The sequence below is a fragment of the Vidua chalybeata genome, chromosome 4 (assembly GCF_026979565.1).
Source record: "Vidua chalybeata isolate OUT-0048 chromosome 4, bVidCha1 merged haplotype, whole genome shotgun sequence".
Taxonomy (NCBI): Eukaryota; Metazoa; Chordata; class Aves; order Passeriformes; family Viduidae; genus Vidua; species Vidua chalybeata.
Window position 1 is genome coordinate 50,258,834 of NC_071533.1, and position 20,008 is coordinate 50,278,841.

Below are 20,008 nucleotides of genomic sequence, written 5' to 3' on the forward strand. Positions count from 1 at the left end.
AAAAGGAATACAGCAGGGGTTACTTAGTTATCAATTAATTAAATGTTCAACAAAAGAATGATTTTCTCCTTGTCAACTGCCTTATTCTGAATTATGTTTCTAGAAAAAGTGAATGACAAAGTCAAGGCCAGACTGAGAAAATCCTGCTTTTGAATATATAATAATCAATATGGAAATAAATACTAAAATGCTTGGTAAAGAATCTTACTATCCAGGAAGAGGACATCAGATTAGAAGTAATACACAGAATGTAATGCATGTGATTTATCACTATGAATTTTTTTGGTGTTAATGAATTTTACTTATTATTCAGGTTCCCTAAAAATCCCATTTTCTTCATTTAAGAGAGAATTCTCACTAAACAAACTGAAATCCTTTAACTATAATCCTTTAACTAGATAGTAAATACTAAATATTACTAAAGAAGGTCCAGAAAGGAAAAAACAAATAAAAATAATCAAACCTAGTTTACAAACTTGCTATCAGGTAGTGAGTCACAGAATCACAAAATAAGCGGAGTTGGAAGGGACCCACAAGGATCATGACTCCAACTCCCAGCACCCCACAGGACATCCCCAAGGATCACCACGTGCCTGAGAGCATCATCCAAATGCTTCTGGAACTGTCAGGCTGGTACTGTGACCACTTCCCTGAAGAGCCTGTTCCAGTGCCCAACCACCCTCTGGGTGAAGAACCTTTTCCTGATATCCAAGCTAAATTTGCACTGATACAACTTCGTGCCATTCCCTCAGGTCCTGTCTCTGGGTGCCACAGAGAAGAGATCAGTGTCTGCCCCTCCTCCTCTTTCCCTCACAAGTGAATGTAACTGCAACAAGGTGTCCCCTCAGTGTCCTCTTCTCCAGGCTGAACAGACCAAGTGCCCTCGAGGACTCCTTATACTTGAGGGCCTCCCCTCAAGGCCCTTCACCATCTGTGTTGCCCTCCTTTGGACACTCTCTAACAGCTTTAGATCCTTCTTATACTGTGATGCCCAAAACTGCACACAATATTCAAGGTGAGGCTGCACCAGCGCAGAGCAGAGCAGGACAATCCCCTCCCTTACCTGGCTGGTGATGCTGTGCCTGGTGCACCCAGGACAGAGTTGTCCCTGCTGGCTGCCAGGGCACTGCTGGCTCATGTTCAACTTATCATGCACCAGACCCCCAGGTCCCTTTCCATGGCACAGCTTTCCAGCATCTCATTCCCCAGTTTGTCTGTACATCCAGGGTTGCCCCATGCCATTTGCAGAGTCTGGCATTTTTCCTTATTAAACTTTGTGCAGTTGGTGATTGCCCAGTCCTCTAATCTGTGGAGGTCACTCTGCAGGGCCTCCCTGCCTTCGAGGAAATTAGTACGAGACTAACAAGAATAGTCATTCCTACAGGACTAGGAAAACTGTAATTCACAACTATTTAAACAAACTCCAAGAAGGAGAAAAAGTATTGACTGGGAAGAACAAGAAGTACCCAGTGATGGCCTATCAAGAGTTAATAGAAGAAAAATCACTCCAAACAATTAATTCAAATTGCATTTCCCAGCTATTTCTACATGAAGGAAATATAATGACCCAAATAAACCATGCAAGTTCCATACAGAAAAAAAATTTAAAAGGATACAGCTTCTACTGACTAAGATATCCTTGAGAAGCATTTTTATAGGCAAGAAAAACAACTTTTTCTAGAAGCTCCCTCTCTTCTTGTATCCTAGGATCAGAATATGCTGAGTTACAAAGAGTCACAAACTATCATGCCTATACAACATGCCAAGTTCTTACATGCAGCTCTAAGAATCCAGATCACTATAAACTTTGTCACTATCAATATATTTATGCTGTAGATATTATGACCACTGTAACCATGGTATAAACTAGAGAGGAACTGAACAATTTACTTGTGGAGCAAGCAGAGGCAGTCTAATGTAAGCCAGGAGTTTACTGAGATCTTTCCTTCTGTGTTCCAAATCATGTCGAACCCACGTAAGCAGAGCATTCAGTATAGTTTCTTCGTTAGGAATATTCATGTCATCACTTGCTAAAAGCTTAGCAATTTCAGTGGCTGGCAATAACAGAAATTCCTGATTTCTAATTACTTCCATGAAGTTTTCCTGAAAAAGAAAAGTATTTTAATAGAGGCAGCATCATGCTTTGAAGACATTTTATGGAACACCTGCTGTATTCTCCCCTCTTTTCCCTCCCTTCATGCCATCTCTCAGTTGTCCCACTGGAGTACTGACTTGGGAGGAAAATAAAAAAAAAGTTTAAGTAACTGAATTACTTTCATCCCCGATGATTTCCCCAACTCAATCATTCAGTCCCACAGACAGATGTGCTGAAACAACTGCGGGAGGTGTACAGACAGAGAGAAATGAGCCATAAGTTGTGGGTGTCTTGGCACTGCAAAGTGAAGAAATACTTTCTGAAGTACAGTTAAAAAGATGCAGAGTTTGTTCCTGTTGTCAAGCAAAGAGCACAACACACTATAACAATTGGGCACATGTAACTGTTTTCATTACTGCTAGAGGAAAATGTGGCAGTAAGTTTTCAGAGGAAATAAACAACACAAACTATTTTATTGTTGATGTAAAATGGATTATTTTAAGTTTATTTTGCTACTTCATAGATTTTATACAATTGATCTGATTTGACTGGGGAGCAAAACATACAAAGAATCCACAATATTACACATGCCTTGCTACACTAACAATATTTATTCTGATAGGATTCCATCTCCTAATTTTCATCCTGTCATTTTCAGCAACAAATCCTTACTTCAATATAAGAAATTCATAATATGTAACACATCCTATGCTGATATCTGATTACTTCATAATATGAGGATTTGCAGCATATTCTGTAAGGATTCTGATCAGTTTAGGCTGGAATAGCAGAAGTATGTAGAAACACAATCAGCACCATTACAGTGAAAAACCTGGATGTAACAGAAAAGGCTCGTGTTACTTCTATCCTTTCTCTCCATATACCTTTACAAAGCAAGCAAAAGCAGAAAAGTAAAATCACAAAAATTCTTGTATTTTGGTACCTCAAACTGCAGCTAAATTCACACTCAAAACTGAGAGTAGCTTCATGATGATAACAATGTTACAAACAATTTATTAAATGTACTGTGGATTCCTAGATAGCCAGCTAATGGGATGCTGGTTTTGGTCTGCCATCACACACACCTCTAAAACACCTGGAGAACAAAATGTGTTAAATCCACAAACACAGAAGTCTAAGTGGGCCTAATATGAAAATCAGCCTTAGTGTCTTGTTTAATGATTTAAAAAGAAATAATTGCATCCTAATAAAAAACCTGTAGATTAGAAGCACATACTGAAAAGAAAGAAGGATTTTTAGGTCAAAAAGGGGAGAAACTCACAAGAAGAAGCAAGAGGTGCACTGCAAAACAGGTCTGAATTTAGTATTTAAAATGCCAGCAAAAACAATAGTACAGTTTGGCATTATATATGCAATGGGCATCATGATAACAAAGCAAAAAAGCTAGTACTTCTTTTTTATTGCTTGGTCTAATGCTTTCAAAGCTATACCTCAGTACTCCAAAGATACTGCCTAATAAAAAAAAAAAAACACCTGAGCTAAGAGGAAAAAACTAATTAGGTGTAAATAGTCCATCTTACATGAAAGCCAGACGTACATAAGATGGCTACAAGATTTATAAGGGGAAAGATCAAAGTTACTCCACTCTATGGGTAATTCTGGAAATCAGGAAATTAACTCAAAATGTTATAGGTGTACATAATTCTACTTGTGGATAGAATTTGGAAAGAAACATTTCACATTTAATATCTGAAAATATTTAATATCTCAAAAAAACTTTCCTACAACAAAGATCCAATTGTCTACACAAAAAAAAGTACGTCCAAGTGAGAGCTACAGTAGATTAGAAGGGAGATAGAGTTATCTTTTCCTCTTTAATTCATTTAACTATTTGTATTACAAAATAAAAGTCAAACTGAACAAATATATGAATTAAAATCAGTACCAATATTCAGAAGCACTACACATGCATTGTGATTTATTTCACTCTGATATTAAATGCCTGGCAGTAAAATTGAATCTGAGAAGTGATCAAAATTATTTCCACAGCTTAAACACACAGTTCACAGGAATTCATATTCCACTGAGTTCATTTGTTTCTACTGGCTGCTTTTTTGTTGGTTCTTTTTCCTAGAGAGTATGTAAGCTGGAGCTGTGCTTTTAGTTTTGCTGAATGAACAGGCAGTGAGCTCTGAAAGAGAGAAACACCAACACTTACTACCTTAAACTTTCCAAATTGTCTGTCCAGATCACAGGAAGAGGAAGGGGAAAGCACTTGCATGAAAAGTTCTTTTGTCTCTGGAGGCAACAACAAGCTGATCTTGCATAAGTCAATTAGGGATCCTCTTTGGAAAGCTTTTTTCCAACTGGATTTCATCACTTCAACAGCTGTTACATGTAAAAAACCTGATTTTCCTTCTTGTTGCTTGCAGACCATTGCTTTCTGATGGGAACAAGTTCAATTTCCTCTTGCTCCCATTCTATTTTTAAAGCAGAGACTCCTTTTGAGCAGAGTATCAAAGCATTCCACTGGGAATACAGGCACTCTTTGTCCTATGTCTGTTTTTTTTTATAACCAGAATCTGAAAATTCCTCTTCCTTTACAGACAGAGATTCTGAAGACAAAAAGAAGGAGCCAGTGTATCTCCTAGCATTCTTAACCTCCTCATTAGCCTTTTCATTCCTTCTTCTTATGGGAGCTCTCTGTGGAAGAACAGGATATTTCAGAGAACAAATGGTCTGCAGTTTCAATCCCCTGCTTTCTGGTCCTGAAAGTAAATAGAATTTCCCAACCCCAAAACTAGCTCCTCAAAGAGCTTGGAAACTTTATCAAATAAGTAGCCTGAGGCTTATGTATTAAGCAAGAGAGGGACATGCAGTCCTCATGCTCAGTGCTGAGTACTGCTCATTCACATCACAACCTCAAATTCATTCTTCAGCAACTGCAGAGTGATTAATACTGATACTCTTAACCACAGATCTGCCTTGGATTTGGTACAGAACAAAAAAATATTTAGGAGCACATGAAAAATAATATGTCACGATGTGTATTTCAAAGCGATATTTAATCCCTACAGTGGGATGCAGTGAGGTGGTTGTCTCCCTGCACACTGTATCAGAAGGATGAAAACCTTGGAGAGCATCAGACACCTGCAGCTTGAGAGCAACTGAGACTGCCCCACAGGCAGCTCTAAGCATGGGGCTTTGCTTAAACTCTGAACTTGGGCAACAAAAACAAGTGATGTTTGACTCAGGATCTGACTGAGAGCAATCAGGAAATGTTATTTTGTCTCCTGTCTGCTTCAGTCCACTGGTCATCTAAGTATGAGTTCACTAAGAACTATCTGACTATCTGAGCTATCTGACTTCCCGATAAACTATTAATAGTCAAATAGCTGTCAGATACCACCTTCTTTACTTTTACTCAGATTTGATGTGTTAAACAATCAACCAATCTAATACTTGCACTGTGTGCAGGGTTTGTTTAGAGTACAGCTATTGTAGCTTGACCCTCGTTGCACTGTTTCTGGATTCCAAAACAGGCTGAGCAGCATGCAGAAGCTGATTCACTCTTGACATGGCAATACTGATCTATTGTGCTAGGCAGGACTGAGGGAACACGAAAGACAAAAGTATCTTGGTTTTTCACAGGTGAAAAGAAAGTGAATGAGTATTTTCCAAGTCAGTTGATTACTGAGCAGGATATTTTGGACTGCAGTTTCAGGTGGAAGAATGTAAAATCCTTGTTTTAGGCACTATCACAAACTATGATTCTGGCCCTTTATGGACAGAAAGCATCTAAATTTCTCCTCTCTTCATGCTCCCCACAAACAAAAGAAAAACCTGTCCTGACTTGCAAGAAAAAAAGGACAAATTATCCCTCTTTAATTCTTTCTTCCAAATCATAACTCAACGATTTTTTGTTACCCAACTACTGCATTACAGGAGAAAGCAAGTCTAAGTGTGCCACACCTTTTCTTCTGCAAAACTATCTAGGTTTCTGTGCTTGGACCCAATCTATTACTCTGTTCTTTTAAGTTTTTCTTTTTATACATCCATTGGCTTGCTCAGAAATCACACGAGTTCCAAAATTAACTTTATCTGAATCTTGTAATACTATCACTGCTCACATACTTTCTGAAGACTTCTGATGAAAATCAAAATGACTTTTCACTCTGCTTTAAGCATGCATAGCTGATCAACAATGATTACACAGGGACTAACTCAGGCACCATCACACAGAGTTTTGAATGTCTGCTCTTCTTCAGTTGAAAATCAGAAAGTTAATCTGGCTACTGAAGAAGCCTGAAGAACATCTCACTAGTCACCACAGATATTTCATGTTCTGGAAATAACCCAGGCTAGCTTTTCCTCATCTTAAAGTATTAACTTCCCTTTTATTTACTTTTTTTGTGGAAAAGGATCTATTGGTTTTCATCCAAGGTGCACTATCAACTGTTTCAAACAAGATGTCAAAAAGGGGTGTTTGTTCTGAATTTGAAGACAGCAATAAAAATGTGCAGAAGGCATTTTGTGCAAAAATGCCGTTACAAATTCATTGAAGCAATCAGATACAATACTGGCCAGTCTAATAAAATTCCTAAATTTATAACTGTATGCCCCAAATACTATATATAAACCACAGTAAAACAGGATAACCTTTGCTCAAAAGATATCTTCACTCAGATACATTTCATGATTCTATCAACTCTATTTTAGAACTGTGATGTGTAAAAATCAGAGTTGCTCTTTATACAGCATTAAATCCACTACTAATCAGTTCGCTTCATGTTTCACTTCATGTATATTGAAGATTTTTTAAGCTTAAGTTTGTAATGCCAGTAATCAACCAGCTTTGATAAACTGTTCCCTTCTGTCAAAACAACTTATCAATTGTCAACACAGTAAGCAATAAAGTAATGCAACACTTCAGTCCCTTTATCATAATATACATCTGTAATATGAAGAAATGCAATATTCAAGTCCTTTTTTTTTTCACCGATGCTTTCCAATGACTAATGTACTTTACTCAGACAGAAGAACCCTATTAACAAAGGCAGACCTAATGGGATAACTCACTGATTCATCCTCCAGTTTAAACAAATGCTCATTTCACCTGAATTTCAAACTTCATGTAAAAAGGTATTTTAATGAAGCAGGTAAGATGATTACAAACATATTACATGTGTCACAAAAACCTTTAAAACAGAGAAATAGAAACAGAACCTTTAAAAACCTTTAAAACATAAAAATATTAAATGGCAATCAGGGCTTTTTTCCTGACAAAGAAAAACTCATAGAAAATAATGTGTGAATTAAAATTTAAGTATTTTATACTATTCAGTACCTTCTACTACAAATATTTTAAAGGAACCAGAACTATAAACTGTACTCAGTATAATCTCACACTGTTCTATGCAGCCCAATGCAGCATAAAAATAATTCCCACTTGACAAAGAGAATATTGACAGCTACTATAGGTGTACTTAACCCTTACATTCTAATACTTCTTAATGGAAAGAGCATCAAGTACCTAGCACTTACTAGTGTTGAAAATTTTCTTTTTTCAAACAGCTTTTAAACAAATGATATTACTTGGGGATTTATTTTAATTGAAGATTCAATTGGACTAGACATTTCTATGCAATTTCCATAGCAACATTCATTTCAAAATAAAGAAGCTTCTTCTCTATTAGTCATTATTACTAAAATTCAATTTAATGTCTCTGTTGGAACTAAACAACATTAAAAGAGGCCTTGGGAAAAATTCATCTAGCACAACTAATTAGTTTTGAAAATGGCTTTTTAAAATCCACCTAATTTGAATTTCATTCACATCAAAACCTTAAAAGCACCAATTTTGCTACCGAAGTAAACAACAGCCAAAAGGCACAGAACTATCTTCCTCTGAACAAAAGATAGGTGCTGCAAAAGAACAGCTTATAGAAAGCTCACAGCCCATATTTTCCCTAAGTCATGAATTGCCAGTCAGAATACTAAGACTGGAATGCCAACATTCCCCTTTAAGGATGCATTAGTCTAATAATTCTTACTATTCTGATCTTGGTAGTTCACTTATGAAGGACATGGCAATAGCCCAGACCAAAATACATGCTTATTCTGAAAAAGAACAAGTAGATCAGAGGAGGGAGTTTCTCTTTTCACATATTTTTTCTATCACTGGTTCTCACTCAACATAAATTCTAATACTCCTCAAAGGCATAAGCCACATTTACTTTACTGTTTCATTGCACATTCTACCTAAATGCAATCTCCTTATTTTTGTTTGTGCAATAATGAAGACCAAGAATAGAAACATGTAAGTTACAATTTGCACATTATTTATTGATCTGCCTCTGTAAATTTGTGTGCCCATGATATTAAATGTGAGAGATCCATTCACTGCAGAAGAACATTGTCTTGTATATGAAAAAAAACCTACCTTAAACTGCTATACATACTAAAGTAAATTTATTTAAGCCAAGAAGAAGTAATATTTTAAAAAATGGTTTTAAACCAGCTAAACCTAAGGCAGAAAGAGGAAAAGCCATGGATTTCTAATACTGATTACAAGACATAAATTACAACTCTTGGATCTAAGCCAATAACTTAATAGCAAGGTAATGCTATGACACACAAGCAAATTAAGTAGTATGTTCATTCCCACATTTCTTATGCAGTGTCTACATGCCCTCATTCAGATCCCAAGAGCTTACTTAGGCAAAATTTCATCAAAAAGTGAGCAAAATGCTTCACAAAACTGCAAAGAGCAGATGAACTGACTTGCTTCAGAGATAGTTCTTCTACCTTCTTCTGATAACTTTACTAAAATACACTTGTGAGAAGAAAAAAAAAGAACATTTTCTATTAAAATAGAAGGATAACTGTTATGCAGATGAAGTTTACTTAAGTTGGTAGGTCTGAATTTCTACAAGTTAACTCAAAAACATAATTGGCAAATTTTCATTTAGTCACATATTATCTAGCCTCAGATTAAATTCTTTGATGCCTGACATTCCATTGCTAAGTTATTAAGGATAATGCTAAATCTATATTGCTGAATGCCCACATTCATACCCCAAGTATATCTTAGAATCTGATTACTCCAGTTCATTACAAAAAAGGAACTCTACACTTCCATTTAGTAATGTGTAATTTTGCAATAGGTGATGGCAGCTTGCCCACTGTGAAGTCTGTAGTTTTTGACTGTCAGAAAGAAGAACAAGCTTTTGAAATATTTTATTAAATGCATACCCCACAATCCCATTTCTGTTACAGGGCATTTATGCTTGTGTATTTCCTTCCAACTCTAAACCAGCAACTTTGCAGCTATTTTGTCATTTTTCATCATGGGAACATATGAGCATTCTTGTTTGAAAACGATAAAGGCTTTCTGGGGGAAAAACATTAGTACTATATTTAGGAAAACATTCTGTATTTTCCCTACTTAAAGCAGATGATAATTAATGTAACAACATACCATAGTGTAATTGTGAGCCACCTTGTGCAAGTCAGTGCAACCCTGCGCATCAGCAAAAGATCGGATTCCAAGGCAATTGGACGGGTGAAGCTGCTTCATTAGGAATTTACAGCAAGCTTCTACAACCTGAGAGAGCTGAAGAAGGCAAGCTGTAGACAACAGGCACTCAATGTTATCTTCTTTTAATTCGAGGCGACCTAGTAACAGCAAAAAGAAAATCACATTAGTTTGCTCTTATAATCTTACAAATTCCCTAAAACCCCAAGGCAATAGAATTATTTACAGATTATATGACAGAATAGAAGGCTTAGTAAACATCACCCTCAGCATTAGATAACTAATAGTTTTCAAAATTAGGATCTACAATGATGTAAGGAAAGGGAATCCTAATGAGATTCCTTTTTTGTCAGTCATGATACATTTAATAGATTCACATAATTTGTTAACTAACTGAATGTAGTATTATCAGAGGAACTTTATCCTACCAGGTTGTCTCAGGTAACAGCAACGAGACCTAATTGCTGTCTACAGCTTTCTCACCAGGGAAGGGGAGGGGAAGGCTCTTTTCTTTTCTGACTGGTGACAGGACCCGAGGGAATGGTCTGAAGGGGGTTAGGAAAAGGTTTCCTAATGGAAAAGGTTCTTCCCCAAGAGGGTGGTAGGGCACTGGAACAGGCTCCCCAGGGAAGCAGTCACAGCACCAAGCCTGACAGAGCTCAAGAAGCATTTGGAAAACACTCTGGGACACATGGTGTGATTGTTGGGGTGCTCTGAGCAGGGTCAGGAGTTAGACTTTGAGAATCCTTGTAGGTTGCTCCCAACTCAAGGTAGTCTATGATTTATTTTTATTTATTTATAAGAATTTAAATAACGTGAGTCATTTGTAAAGAGCATTTGAAATCTAGTAATGGAATACAATGCTCACATGAGGACAATTCATTAGATGAAATTCCCATTTTCACTTCCATTACCTGTATATGCATATTGAACCAGAGCCCACAATGCCTTTGGCTCCACACCTTCCATCTTGATTTCTTCCTGTCTTGCTTCCCTTACATCATTAGTGAACATTGCTGCAAAGTAGTCCGAAACAGAGGAGAGAACCAATCTGAGTACCACGTGCAGCAGAAAAGGAGAGAAACAGAAGAAAAGAAAAAAACCTTAGTCAACCTGATGTTTGTTAATTTATGATTCATTACTTTGCCCTTTTAAGAAACACCGTAGCGAGAAAAACATTTTAAAATTGACAAAGTGCTCCATGCTCTAGTTTCTCTCTATGAATAATGAAGTACTGATACTAAGCCTACATTTGCTACTGATCTAAACTAATTACCCTTTCAAAGCTCAATGACTTTTAATAGCCGACACAGACATAAACACCCCCAAATCCACATAAATTGGAAATGAAGTATAAATATACATTATTAAAATAAAATTGAATTGATTTTCATTTATATTATGTTAGATACTTTTTTTAAATGTGAAAGAATAACTTACCAGTCCTTTTCAAAGTGCTTTAAAATGCTTTTACTCTTGGTCCACACATACACATTCAATTATGTATATGTGTGCACCAAGACAAAACTTGTCACAGTAAATGTGGAGATGATACAGAGTAATCTTGACTGTTTTACTGTGTAAGTAAATATGTTAGTGCACAACGGACATTTCTTTGGATTATTGAGAGTAAAACACTCATTACAAATAATAAAGCCACTCTGCAAAATGTGCAAGAATGTCTCAGTATGTATTCAGAGACTGGGGTAAAAGAGAAAATTATATGAGGCAGGAATATGAAACCTACCATAACTATTCAGGAGGAATAAGAGACCTCCAGGAATGGCCTTGTGGCTTGGATCAATTTTTGGATCAAACCCAGCCTACTGCAAATACTTTAAACAGTCCATATGCATACATTCAATTAATCTAATACCTCAGGCAGTTTATGCTGTGCTGAATCATTATACTGGTGGGTTAAAATGGCAGAGGTCAGGAACCACAAAACAGAGTAAAACTAAATGAAAAGGTGAGCACCAATGCTTAGGGGAGAATTTACAGGTACATATAAAAAGTAAGGAAATACAAGGAGCAGTCTCATAGTTAATTAACTGCAAAGTAATAAAATTTTGACTAATTAATCTCATAATATATTTTTCTAATCATACATATCATAAATATATATTTCTAGTCATTGACCATTTGGTCAGGCTTACAGACAAAAAAGGATAATCTTTTTTTTTCTAGCTGCTGAGGCAACAGAGTAGAGTTACAACTGCATGGGAAAAAAGATTCATTTTATTTTAACATCCTGTATGATTGAAGCTTTGTCAAAAGAAATAAAGTTCTGTTCTTTTAAAGAAAAATTAAATTCTGTTATTGAAATATGAGAATTAATCTGTAGCTGACTACCTAAGAAAAATTAGAACTTTCTGCCAAAGTATGGCCTGGGCATCACTTCTAGGCACTTTAACCTCAGGTTTAATGAAATCTGCATTTAAATTAAAATACTACCTCCCAGAGATCTATAGAAGTGGAGTAAATTAGAGAGTACATTAATGTAAGTATCAAGGGAGAATTTCTGCAACTGCTTTTGATGTTAGAATGAGATGACAAGACCAGATTTCTATGTACAAAACAGGGCTTCTCACTGGAAGGGAAAGTGGTTTGAATAACCCAAGTATCTCTGCAGGTCCAGTTCAGAATTTTAAAAGGCAAAACAACCAACTAAACATATTCACATCTGACAGTTCTGACTTGGAACTTCTACACAGAACAGAGCTTGAAAAAAACAGGTCTTCTGCAACGGGAAACAGAACTTAATACTTAGTCATATCACAGTTTGGGGGTTGATTTTTTCTTTTTTTCTTCCCCCAGCAGTGCAACTGGACTAGGTAGCTGCACTATTATTTAGAACACTGGACTGTATACATTTTAGAAACAACTGCTGAAGGAATGCCAAAAAATAACACGAGGGCCCCAATGCCTTCTATCAGAGTTTGATATCAGCAAATTTCTCCCTGTAATTTCCAGACTCAAGAGTCCTCCAAAAGAAATTAACAGAAATGTAATCCATTTATTATTTTTGCAAGTGTGTGCAGATCCATGAGGAGGTTTAAATGGTTCACAGTGCTAAGTGCTTTCCCAAGGGTGACTTGCATATGCTGACAGAGGATGTGAAGTCCACAAGTTGTTTTAATATAGGTAATATGAACAAGCACAAATTATACTGAGAGCAGTTCTGCAATAATTTCACAATGAAAAGTCTGAAATTTCACACTTTTCTCTTAATTTAACTAATTTACAAAAAAATGTTCTTTCAAAGAAAGAAATGGGATTAAAATATACAGTGACAATGCATCAAGGTGACACTGAGCTAGGATAAAAGAAAACCAAGGCAGACTTTCAGCCAACTGGCCTTTTCTTTTTCCCACTAGTCAATAAAAATCACTGCTATACACATGTGATTTGATATTTGCTTGTCACTAAATACTGACAAAATCTGAGTGTTTTAGTACATTTTTCTGTTCCTACAGGAGGCTCCAAGGGTACTTATGTCTTTAATTTCAGTGGTTTGTAATGATCCAAAATTAGAAAGATCTACCATGATGGCTTAATAGATTTTGAAGACTTTTCCACTGAGAGCCAGTAAAATATGTGGCACCCTTTAAAACCTGTACTTGTTGGAACTGCCACAAGCTGCATCATCTAGATAGTTTTCTAGGTCACCAAAGCAATTACTATGTAAAATGATGACAGCCACCAAACCTGGCAATTTACAAGTTTAGTATCTCCAAACTCCTCTCACCTGCCAGAATGAAGTGATGCTGCCTAAAATCTGAAAGATAAAAGGGACTCTTCCTAGGCAGCTCCTTGTTTGTGGCAGTCTAACAGCTGAAAACCGTCCTTGGAAACTCACTATCAGCACTCACTGAAGTTGTAAGGTGATACTGAAGAGTTCAGGCTCTTTCAAACAAGCTTCCTAAACCCTAGAGTACATAAGTTTCCATTTGTCTTCTTTTCTTAAGTTCCATCTCTTTTGTATTTCCATCTTTGGTGTCAACAGAAAGACAGACAATGGCTCTACCCAGACTGCTGATTAAAGGATGTGGAGCAGGCTTTAAATGCCCTCTGGGCAGGAATTTACACATATTTCCCTTTTCTTACATGAATGTTCTAATCAGGGGGTTATTACCAAACAAAGCAAGCTTTTATTATGGATATAGCAGTTAGCTGAATGTAATAAATACAAACATAATAAATGGCAGACATCTGAAATTGCAGTGGACACAAAATAAACATGCTATGAAAAACGTAATTAAATTAAGTAAATCAAAGTATCCAAGATTTCTTTATGGAACTGCAAGCTGAAGGAGTGGGAATATAATACATTTCTTCCTAGTGGAGCATGGTCCCTTTTTCCTACTTGCTTTTTGACCTTGTAAATAAGATTTTAGCTATAATTTCAGCAGAGAAAAAGAAGATAAACACTTTAGGAACAATAGAGAATTCCATATTCAGAAAAATCATGACTATATGTGATGCTTTTATTTGTAGTAGACTCGTAGCCTGAATTCTTTAAATAGATAGAAAACCTCTCAGAATTTCACAGTGATGTATTACCTGTGCTTATTACCAAGGCAGACACCCAACTCATGTCTCTTTTCTCTAAAAACATACATCACACACCTCACAACATTCAATAAAAGTAGAAACTGATAATTTAAAAAATGCAGGAATTATTAAAAATGCCAAGTTCAAAACTGAAAATCTGAATACTCCTCTCTATATATGAGTGTGATTAATATTCATAATGAAGAACGTTCTTTCTTACCAGCTCTATGTGACCACATACTATGAAAAACTCTTATCTTTCTTATGAAAAAACAAAGGAAAACAAAGATGTCCAGTGTAAGTGAACTTTCTATTTTCTTACTCAGAATGCCATGTCATTAAGCTAAGATGTATTTAACACATATTCTGTTGCTTATTAAGTCTCAAGACAAAAGAATCACTGGTTTTCTGAAATGCACTGATGGATCCAGCCTGCAGTCAATACTGATGGATCCAGCCTGCAGTCAATGCCAATGCAGTCAAAAAAAGTCAGAATTTGTATGGAGGCAGCAAGAAATACTACAGAAGTTTTTTCTTATAACATTGGCTACTACAAGTACATAAAGGCAGTCATCTTTTTGAATTTCTATAAAACTAAAATGAAATTTCCATATTTATCTTTCCCACTATGAAAAAAAATCAGTTTTCAGTGAGATACTTTGGATCTACTGAAACGAAGACTGCAGTTATTGCTATATTTCTCTGGGAAAACAAAGTAGTTAGAGAAAGAACTTATGCAAAAGGCAAAGCTTCTTTGTAAGTTGCTCCAACATTATAAAGTGAACAAGAGAGAATCATAAACCTCCCACTTCCTGCTACAATCACGAAGTGTGCTTCTTTGCCTTTAACTTTCATGCATATTTAACACAATATACCAACTACAGCAAGATGTTTCTCCTCAGAAGTCCAGAACAAATAACAGGTAGTAGTAGCATTTGCCTCATGCACTACAGAAATAGATACAGTAGCACAAACTGGAGAAGTCGGTTCTCTAAATAAATGAGAAAAAAGCATGAACCACATTAAAGGACTTTTAAGTGTGTTGTCTATTCATTTATTTCATTGCAAATAGAATCTTCCAGTCCTCACAAGACATTCACAGCTGTCCTCTGCACCCTTTCTACACATTTTTAACTACTACATAAGCCACTGTCCAAACACATATTGCAAAGGGGTTACCTTGGCTCCATAAGGAAGTAAAATTATTTCCTTATTATAATCACTGTTTCTTCCTGTTTACACCACTCCAAAGTTTTTTGACCCTAAATTACTTGAGCATGTGCCCACTAGGGGTGTGTGTATTCCCTGTTTTCATCTGATTCATTCTTTTCACAGGGACAAAACAACACAGTTTAGTAACTAATTTGAGCATTTCATAAAATGAAGTCTCCAAGAACAACAGCAAGCTATGGTTTAAAAGCCTCCCTGATTCTCAAGTCAGTTCCCATGCCCATGCTGTCATTCCCTCAGCTGAGTCAGCACAACAGTGTGGATAATATCTGAATAAAAGCAGAAATCTGGTTTTTTAAGGTAAGTATCAACTCCAAACCAGCAACATCTTCCCATCTTTTTATTACTATTACAGCATTGAGCTGCAGTTTCACTGTGGGAGTAGGAATCAGCAATGGAAAATAGGAATGTTTTAGGATGCCATTTCTGTTGAGACCTCAACTTAGGAAACCACAGCTTACTTATACCTACGTTCCTATTCAAATTACAAATTCTGTGCATTAAATACCGTAATGTGCTTCAGTTACACATGCCTGTGTTTTGCAGTCTTTGGTATTTTCCTAGATTTTAAGTGGCATACATATGTTTGCTCATACATAAGTTTGTTCAGCATGGTTCAGCATGTTGATTACACAGATGACAGAAAGGGTAATATTTGAACTAATTTAGACATCTAATAGCAGCAGTGTTCAGAAGTCTCCTGTCAAAGGACTCTTCTTACTATGGGAGCAAAAAACCTTTATGTGAACAGAAGACCATTCTTATTGTTAATTGTGACTTCAATAGCATAATTGCTAGTACAAAGAAAAAAATAAAACATAATTAAATGTAAGAAAAAATTTACATTGTTCTATGAAAGAAACCACTACAACTTATAATATTCTGGGAGTGTACTTGGGACTTCTGGGGGAAGTGTATGTATGTATGTACTTATGATATTATGCAAATATCATAAGTATACTTAGAAACAAAAAGAACCTGAATATTTTTATTCTGTATTGCATACAACAGAAAAAATAACTTTTAGTTTCCAAATAAATGTTAAAAAACATACGTGTTTAAAATATTCTGAATTGTTTAGGATTTTTTTAACACTTTGAAGGTGCATTTGTAAATAATTATGAAGCTATGAAGTTATTTCAAATTAGAATAAACTTACCTGTGAGCTGGAATTCTACGATCACCAGCAACTAACACCACATCACACAGCTGATTGTGTCTAAGATAATTCTCCATCTTTTTAAAAGTTTGTTCAGCATGGTTGAGAGCCTGAAAAAATTCATCTGAGGTGCAGGGCTCCATTGTTTGACAAGATGATAAGGTGTGACTGCTGTTGGAGGTTCTGCCAAAGACAATAACAGAAATCTTAGTTCACACAATATTCAGGTGAAATTTTATCTACAAAGGATAAAAAAAAATCACATGTAATTTAAAAATTGATATGCATTTGTTTTATTACACATTCCCTTGATATTTTACTTTTCTTCATATTTTCTTTCTCCCTCTAAACCTAATCTAGATCCTTGTGGAAAAAGTACAATCATTTAGTGTTGTACTTTTCAACTAAGTGACACACAGAGATCAGCCCAGCAATTTTATCTGTAGTGCAGTCAGATGGTTAAGGAAGAACAACCACCAAGGCCCTGCAAAGTGAAAAAGTAATGGAAGGATGATAATAAGGAACCAAACCCCTCCCTGCCACTTATGTTTCACACTTAACCTAAGGTGGCTAGAACAAAACTCAGCTAGTAAAAGCATATGGGCATGCAGGGGAAAAAACCACAAACACTGATACAGCACCACTCCTATTGTACTCCTTGTGTCTGATATGAGATCTAGCACATCAGAAGTCAACAGAAGTGAAAAGCAAGGGTATATGGGGAGAAAAAATATTCCTGTCTGTATACACAAAGACAGAAGATTGGGAAAAAACAGGAATAGAGAAAATGTAAAAGGTATGCATGGCCCTAGGACATAAAGGAAATGAATCTTAATTATGTACACTCTGGAAAGCATGTTTTCTTGCTCACAGTTCTTTAACTGACTACTGCTTAGTTTTCAACAATGCAGGCAACTTATAAAATACTCTGGATCTACCATAACATTTGGAAGAATGTGCTTTCACAAGATCTGCATCTCGATACCTGCTTCCACAAAGATGTCATGAACTGAGCAGCAAACCTGGGGCTAAATCCACCACAAAACTTATCTCACTCCTTGGTGTAGGATACTCATTTCAAGAGAGAGCTCCTCAAAACCAAAGTCTAATTTCCAACAGAAAATTTTCTGTAAAGGGGAACTTTGTGGTTTTGTCTTGGGTTTTGTTGTATGTTTTGTTTTTGGGGTTTTTTTTTCATGCACTCAGGTAGCTAAAAAAGCCAAGCAGTTTGGTATTTAATTCAGAGCTAAATCTAATAATGGATCAGAAATTAGATACCTGCCTACTGATTTCCCTTGGGAGACTTTATGTTAAATGTTCTTGCTGAAGCTGTGGTTAGCCATTAATTTATGTGTCAACTTTTTCCCTGTTCCCCGTAGCCCAGGAGTCACTTATTCTGCTCCACCACCGGCCCTCTAACAGGCTGGAACAAGTATTCTTTGTGGCTATTTTGGAAACTGAATCAGGGGCTCATACAAAGATGTAACTATGTAACCATGGACAACATATATATTGGCCAGCTGGGTAGCATTCTCAAGGGAATGAGCAAGAAGTACTCAGAGAAAGCAACTCTTTAACCAGCAGCCCTGAAAAACAAAACCTGAAGCAGAATGAGTAGGTCGCTGGTCAACACACAAATACTTAGGAAATTATTCTGTATCTCCCTATCACAATTTAGCACATTCTGAATTCAGTTGTGGTTTTTCCTGGTTTGTTTGGTTGTTTGTTTGAACTATATATTAACACATATTCCTCAAAGTAACTCCATTAATAACATTTTTTAATTACATGATATCAGAATTTTATTTACATTACAACCTTACAAAGTGTTTTGCAGATAGAATGCCAGAAACAACAAAGAAAAAAGCTTTCCAAGCCAGCATTTGCTGGATCACAACCTCACTGGAGCTATTGCCAGCTTCAAACCTGCATGTTTTCCACACAGAACTCTGTTATCACTCTCGTTCAATAAGGAAAAATAATTGCAGTGGTGTCTGTTTTCCAGTACCCACAATAAAGCATGTACTCAGGACACAACAGAGTCAAGTCTAGTTCTTTCCCTCATCTAAAGATACTCAATCCCATACCTGCCTTCTAGTAACTCACAAACCATTTTCCATAATGAAGGAACAGGAGAAAGACAGACTAAGGTTCAGTGGTCTATAAAGAGAACATGAAAGAGACAGCCTAATAGTTACAGTATTTGCAAAAATAAATAAATAAATAAATAAAAGAATGCTTCAAACGCTACTTGTGCCTGTTACCCTGTGACTGGATATGAAAAATTTAAATGCCCCTCCTTCCACAAACTGTTTTATGGATCTTTTTCCAGTTCCATTTGCCACAGCAATGACAACCTGGGAGAATTCCCAAAGTACTTATACCCTCAAAGGTCAGTGAGATTGAGGTGAAAAAGAAGACATATCAAAGGATTCTGTAGCTCAAAAACTCAGGGTGGGGAAGCAGACAGATTGGAAGTTACAACATATTAACTCCAAGACTGATCAATACAGAGCAATACTGCAGAGCTGCTACCACATGGCACATTCAGACTTTGTCTTTAAATAATTACAGACATTTTACTAAACTGTTCAAGGTCAGCACACAGCTGATGAATTCTGGAATCCTGCTTGTATTTAATGTTCAGATATAAATATGCATCCTATATTATATTTTAGTACATTTCCTTACTTCAATTTACAATAAAGTAATTCCAGTATTTTAGTGCATGCATGGATGAAATGAACCAGATACAACATTCTGCACACTAGGGACGCTCTAGGCATTTTTAGCTTTATCTCCACCATGCCTTCAAGGTCTGTAGATTGCTGCTAATGCACCACAAAAAAAAAAGTTAAGAAAAACAAATCTAATGCTAATAGACTTACACTTCTATACAAGACTCTGCAGAGCTTAAAAGTGTACAAATCCAAAAGGATGGTCTTTGCTTCAGGGATGCAGGACAGTTAACAAACAGCAGCAATAGAGGAAATCTAGGAGATAAAAATCTGCAGAATTCAAAATTCACTGTCCCAGTAAACAACCATGCGAGCTAATGCTGGTTACAAATGACACATAGGAGTATGATGTGAATAGTAGTACAGCTGACTAGCCCTGATTCTTGAATCTGAACAATCTGTCTGCATCTCAGACACAACCTTGGTCAGATCTGGTACTAAAGATCTGGTACTAAACTTGGAATTGAAATCTATATGACACCAAATTAATCTGACAGCAGCTCTCCTCTAAATGAATCACATAATGATCTAAATGATGTCATAGTGACAAAAAGACCTTACCTAAATGCTTTTCTACTTGTGCTATATGACAAGGCAAAGAGGAAGGACTCATACAAACAAAGCAGCAGAGCTGCTTCTGTTACGTCATGTTATCAGGGCTTGAAACTGGGCAGAAAGTTACAGAGAAGCATAGAAGAAAGGTAACTATAGCTTCTACAAAAGGTTTTTAAAAA

The 20,008-nt window shown here is 36.3% G+C and overlaps 1 protein-coding gene across 3 annotated transcripts in view; it reads right to left on the bottom strand.

Annotated features, from left to right (window-relative positions):
• KLHL5 (kelch like family member 5) overlaps positions 1-20,008 on the bottom strand; it is a 49,621-nt gene that overhangs the window by 13,217 nt on the left and 16,396 nt on the right. For all 3 annotated transcript variants that reach the window (XM_053941188.1, XM_053941189.1, XM_053941187.1), the window contains 4 exons: positions 16,537-16,719; positions 10,508-10,644; positions 9,537-9,733; positions 1,891-2,103 (listed from right to left, as the gene is read on the bottom strand). In XM_053941188.1, the coding sequence (XP_053797163.1) occupies positions 1,891-2,103; positions 9,537-9,733; positions 10,508-10,644; positions 16,537-16,679 (690 nt within the window). In that variant the 5' untranslated portion in view covers positions 16,680-16,719. The remainder of the gene's footprint in view (positions 1-1,890; positions 2,104-9,536; positions 9,734-10,507; positions 10,645-16,536; positions 16,720-20,008) is intronic.